This window comes from Diprion similis, chromosome 14 (genome assembly GCF_021155765.1).
Source record: "Diprion similis isolate iyDipSimi1 chromosome 14, iyDipSimi1.1, whole genome shotgun sequence".
In the NCBI taxonomy this organism is placed as follows: Eukaryota; Metazoa; Arthropoda; class Insecta; order Hymenoptera; family Diprionidae; genus Diprion; species Diprion similis.
The window spans coordinates 10,148,466-10,154,465 of record NC_060118.1 but is presented as its reverse complement, the minus strand read 5'-3'; the positions used below and the strand labels follow the sequence as shown (position 1 = coordinate 10,154,465).

Genomic DNA, 6,000 nt, shown 5'->3' with positions numbered 1-6,000 from the left:
AACATATCAATATAATTGATATTAAATCATCCTCCGGGTAAGTTTTTTTCTTTTTCATTAACCATCGTTTTTTTTTTTTTTTTTTTTTTTTTTTTTTTTTTTTTTTTTTTTTTTTTTTTTTTTTTTTTTTTTTTTTTTTTTTACTTGTTTAGCTATTATCACAGTTTTTTGGTACCCATAATCGTTTCGATTATAACTTCCAACCTTTTATTTTTGCAGGAGTAAATTTTCCTCGAATTCCTCCTCTTCGAAGGCTTTTTTCTTTCTCTGTCTCAGTTTGCATATTTATCGTCGTTTCCTGTGTAAAACGTGAATTGTTTCACTCGTTTTAACGACGTAAATGATGAATTGAATTAATAGCACGGAGATGTGGGACACAGGACAGACCTTGGCTTGACTGAATTATTAGATCTGATATCGTCCCGGTGTTTCTGAGTATGTATATATACTTTTATCTATCATAATATCCGAGAATAACCGACGAACTTCAAGGCGGGGGAAAATTAACTTGCAATGCAAATTGTTTCGTAAAACTGACAAATTGTTATTTCCCATCCATGTATCACGTGCAGATAGATATGTATGTATATTAGGGTGACGCAAAAAAAAACTGACTATTTTTTTTTTTTTTCTTGAGTTTCGTGTAACAAAATGTTAGTTTTTGATGTTTTAAGAGCCCACTCCAAAGGACAGCTCGAAGAAAAAAATTTTTTTCAAGTGGTTGCTCTAAATTTTTTAAAATTTAAAAAATCGTCAAAAAATTAAATGAAAAAAATTACATTTTCAGTATTTTGTTTGATTTTTAACTCATGTCGTGGTGTATTGTTATCGATTCTTTCTTACTAAATTAAAGACAAAAAATATTTATAAAATTTTAATATGAATATTAAAAGGTCGCTCGAAAAGATTCAAAGAAATGCACCAAAAAATTGAAAAAAATTATTAGCGACCTTTCAAAATTCAAATTTTGAACTGAAACTTTCGGGAACTTATTTTTTTTTTTGGTCTATAAAATTATACCGTAACGAGAAACAAATTAGAAAAAAAATTGATTTTTGACGATTTCTGACGTTTTAAAAAATGTGGAGTGACCTCTTGAAAATTTTTTTTTTGAACTGTCCTTTGGAGTGGGCTCTTAAAACATCAAAAACTAACATTTTCTCACACGAGGTTAAAAAAAAAAACAGTTGGTTTTTTTGCGCCACCCATATATATAATATATACATATACTATAATATTCCTGCTGATAAAAGGGCAATAAATTTAGCTCGGTTGCGTTACCGCGATTAATTAAACTCTCCGAATTACACGATGTTTGTTTGTTTGTTTGTTGTTGTTGTTGTTTTTTTTTTTTTTTTTTTTTTTTTCTTTGCGATACATGTTGCGATCACGTTTTTAAGGAGACAATGAAATCGGCTTTTCCCTTCTACGCTGCTTCTGCTTTTACTGGTCACGCCGTGCGATTTACAAGGATGAAAATAAACTCTTCACTTGTATTCTTCCGTGTTCGCACATAAATTTGAAGAAATCTCCAAGGCGATCCGGGCAATCACTCTTTAACTCCGTTTCATTTTTGTCAAATTGTTCGTTTATTTTATTTCATTATTCAGCAGAGAATCTGAATATTATACAGTATATATACGTATATATGAATAACCTGAAATATACTATATTATATACACATATTTTATATTATTATTATTATTATTATTATTATTTCCTTTCTTTCCTTTTTTTATTATAAACAAATCGACGATGCAACGCAGTGATCTGTGTGAGAAAAATCCTTATCAATAATACTAATTTTTCTTTTATATCTGTCACCTCGGAAGTCTGCTTTGGCAGACGTGTGTCACTTGATTTTTATTATTCCACGTAAATACGACGAACGATCCGATAAATATTTAATTATCGCACGTACGTAACACAGATACACACAGCTGTAGTGCACAGTATTTCGTATATATATATATACATATACAATATGTATATTTATTTATGCATATATAGCGTGACACGAGTTAGTATTTTGAACGCTAAATATACATGCATATAGATATAATATATTATACATATGTATATAAATTTCTTTTTCTTCATTCATATACCAAAGGCTATATTATTAATTTAACAATCGTTATTTACTCTGGAAATATAGAAAATTGAATGACAACTTTTTGTAATTGTATAAATTATAATCTTCATATATCCTGTGGTCGTATAATACATATCTATGTTAAACATTTACATAATTATTATATTTTCAATAAATTCATATCTATATATATATATATATACTTATTATTACTATTATTGTTACTCCGTAGATGGTGAATTTTAATCAATTTTGAACGAAAAAATCTAGTGACACGTGCAGTGCGTTAAGCCTTGATCAATTTGCTTCGCGTATACGTATACATATATTCATTGTGGTGTAGTTTTTTTTTTTTATTAAAAGATTTAATCATTTATACACGTACGTTGAATTTCCTTTTCGTTTCTGTTCAAAATATTAGACAATTATTTACAGTTGAGTAAATTTTCACAACAATTGAATTACACTTCTCCTATTTCCTTTTTTGCATTTCTCTCAATGACGTAAGTGAAATTATCCATTTTTTTAATTAACGGAATTACTAGAATTTTATTTCTAAATTTTATCTCACGATAGCTCTTTTATATTAGTTTCAAATTTACGAAAATTGAGGACCGCGGATTCGCGTGTTTACTGTTTCAATCACAATCCCTTACGTAATCGACAAATAAATTTAGCACCCTGTATTCTGTACACGACATCCCCCTTCGTTTATTTATCTTCATTCTTCTTTACCGAATATTTGTTTTCACTTGATTTTCATCTTTAATTTACATTTATTAATTTAACAATTCTGTATTTTCATTATCATTGTCCAAGCAAGCCTAATTATTCATTAAATGTATTAAATAATTTCACCGTTTCATTATACATATATTCCCTTTAAACGTTTAAAGTTTAAAGCATTTCAATTTATTTGTTAATTTTTTACATACAGAGATTCTGGCGTTTAAATTATCGCATTTAAGCCTATACATAAAATATATTTTTTATTATATGTATACATTTATCAGAGTTGAAACAGGACCACGTAACATAGAATATTTATCTCTTCTAATTTTACAATTACACGAACGAATGGCCTCGATTCAATTTCACATGTCTGTATGTCAAATTTTATATTTACACGACACGTATGCAAGCAAATATTTCTGTTAATATACAAATCGATGATTAAAAAGTACGAAAAAACTCATCACTTAATTCCACATTTTATAATATTGAGTCCCGCAGTTATCTGCGTAGATAATTAAATCTTACGCCGGAGAACGTTGATTGATGTTTCGAAAAATTGCAAAAACGCATCCTCAAACTATCAGAGATCATAATAATAATCATCTGACCTAGAATCGTTATCAATCTCAATACATTCATGTTTAATATTGTCATTCATAGTAAAATTTTCTAGCTGTATCCACCAAAGACGTCAATTTGCAATGTTTAATAGCGAAAAAATTGATCAATATTTTCAGTAATATTTACTAATTAAAAATTAGAATTACAGTGTTTATTTAGGCCGGGAAACTCATCTGAAATATCGATCGTCGATAATGAAAGAAAAAAATTGTTTTTTAGACATTAAATATTATCCTTTTTGTTATACCACTTTTTTTATTCTTGCATATTTATTCCAAAATTTTTATATTCACTTGAATAAGATTTCAAAGACAGGCAATTACACTTGTCAAATTTTCGAGAGAGAAGAAAGAAAAAAAAATATATATAGAATATCGAAATATTACGTCGAATAATGAACACCTGAGTACACACACGTGATACGTTAATCTATAGGAACAAATTGCCTCCGAAAATTTCAGTCCTTGCGCAATTGTAAGCATTAGAGTGATGAATTTATAAAATATATGTATATATATATATTTTTTTTTTTTTACGCAAAAACTCACACCTGGCTTTGCAAAAATTTTGCACACCCTTTCGCTTTCACCGAATTTAGTCCCACGAAAATACGCGTCTTTACCACTCATTCACTTTGTAAGGACCACTCATACGAACAGATCACTATTGATTACCAGCGATGAAAATCGATACAACGAAGATGACTGCAAGGACGAAGGTTCGAGGTAGCGGAGCGTCAGATCCTGAAACAGAAAAATTTACCCCTTCGTCATTTGCCCTAAATGAAAATAAAAGGGCAGAAAATTTCGGGGAAAAATTCAGATTTATAGACGAGATTCATTTCCGAAGGGGTGGGAGTCGAAGTCCTGAAATTTTCGAGACACGAATTTTGAAAAGTGGACTTTTTGACTGTTCGAAATTTCCACGATTTCTCACTTTGGACTTTGCAATCTTGCCTATTCTGACCAAAAAAAAAATTGGCATAAATTTATTCACTCATCTTTGGATTCTAAATTTTTACTTTTATTCAAGACTTTCCCAATTTTGTGTCCCACCCTTCCGCAGAAGGGCAAAGATCTCGAATCTGGGGTGACCGGAAGCAGCGAAACACTCAAAAGGGACGATCCTCGATATCTTTTATCTCTTCCTGTCCCGTGAATCGACCGACCCTCTTGGGACTGGGAGAAACCCGGAGTAAACAGGGACTCGGGAAAATTGCCGGCCAACCATGAACCAGATATGATAACGTCACCCTCCTCGCCCCTTCCTCCGCGATTTTCCCATGCCTTAAACCATCGCCTTATACTCGATTCCGTTCCAATTACCCCGGATTTCTCCATGATTGAAAGTCTCTTCTCAAGGTCTCCGCAAGTCGAATTGGCGCGCAATTTTCGTCGGATTTCAATGTCGCAGAATATTTATACAGATATTAAATATTTGCAAGAATGCAACGTGAATTGTAAGTTTCGCGATCTGTAAACGAATTCGTTAATCGTCTTCTTTTCACGCACGTGTAACTTTTCGTTCCGATCATTGAAGAGGAAAATCAAAAAGACTGTGAGTATAAAAAATTGGACTCACAGCCATTTTGATTCTTCTCTTTGACTGCATGAATGTGAATAGCAAAGTTTTGTGGCAGTCTAGAGAAAATTCTAAAACGCAATTTGCAATGATTAGTTTCTTAGTTTAAATATGTTTGATCAAACAAATTTCAATCCTTCGTGTCTTCCCTGTTTTCACTTTTTGAAATCAAAAATTGACCAGATCATTGATCACTGATTTTTGGATTCTTGCGAAATTTGTTAAACTTCTAATTTTGATTGAACATAATTCAAGGATTCGCGATAAATTTTCCTCGTTAGATCTACGACTCGATCGTGACTGAAAAAAAAAATCTCCAAGTAGGTACCAAAGCTGAAAAATAAAACTAGTCTCGAAACGAGCCGTGAAATATCCAACCATTGGAAAATCCGATTCCTAAATACTACTGGCTCTGAATAAACCGGATTTCGAACCCGCTTATTTAGCCGGGACCGGATGATCAGCGGTGTTGGGCGATTATCGAATCCCCTAAATCTTTCCGGACAGCATCCACGGTTCAAATCCAGAGGGTTGATCCGTCGGTAGAAATACAGAGGGTGGAGATGAGCGAAGGGATGAGTCTGATGTACTGGTAATTCGGTGGAAACTGATGAGCATCGGAGTAATAAAGATGGATCAAAGATGTGACGAAGTACAAAAAGCTGCGAAAAATCAAATTTCGATTGGGATGAAACTGAGAAAAATTTCCGAGTTTCTAGAATTAAACAAGTTTTAACCCCAAGGAAAAAAATCGTCAGCGCGCAGCTACGATAATGAATTATTTGAATTCGGTTGGATTTAGACAATTTCGGTCTATCCAATAAAATTAATTCGCAATAGACTGTCGATGAAATATTTACGCGATTTCAACCCCTGACGCGCGTTAAATATTCACAAAATAGTTATTCGACTTGTTTAAATTTTGATTGCTTCGAATCAATGATTCTTTCTCTAATTGTAACAAAATT

At 31.8% G+C, this 6,000-nt stretch overlaps 1 protein-coding gene across 1 annotated transcript in view; it reads right to left on the bottom strand.

Moving 5' to 3' along the window:
• Positions 1 to 4,048: 4,048 nt before the first annotated feature.
• Positions 4,049 to 6,000, bottom strand: part of LOC124414603 — a 35,504-nt gene continuing 33,552 nt past the window's right edge. The window contains exon 5 of the mRNA XM_046895584.1: positions 4,049 to 4,194. Within this exon, the coding sequence (XP_046751540.1) occupies positions 4,115 to 4,194 (80 nt within the window). The 3' untranslated portion in view covers positions 4,049 to 4,114. The remainder of the gene's footprint in view (positions 4,195 to 6,000) is intronic.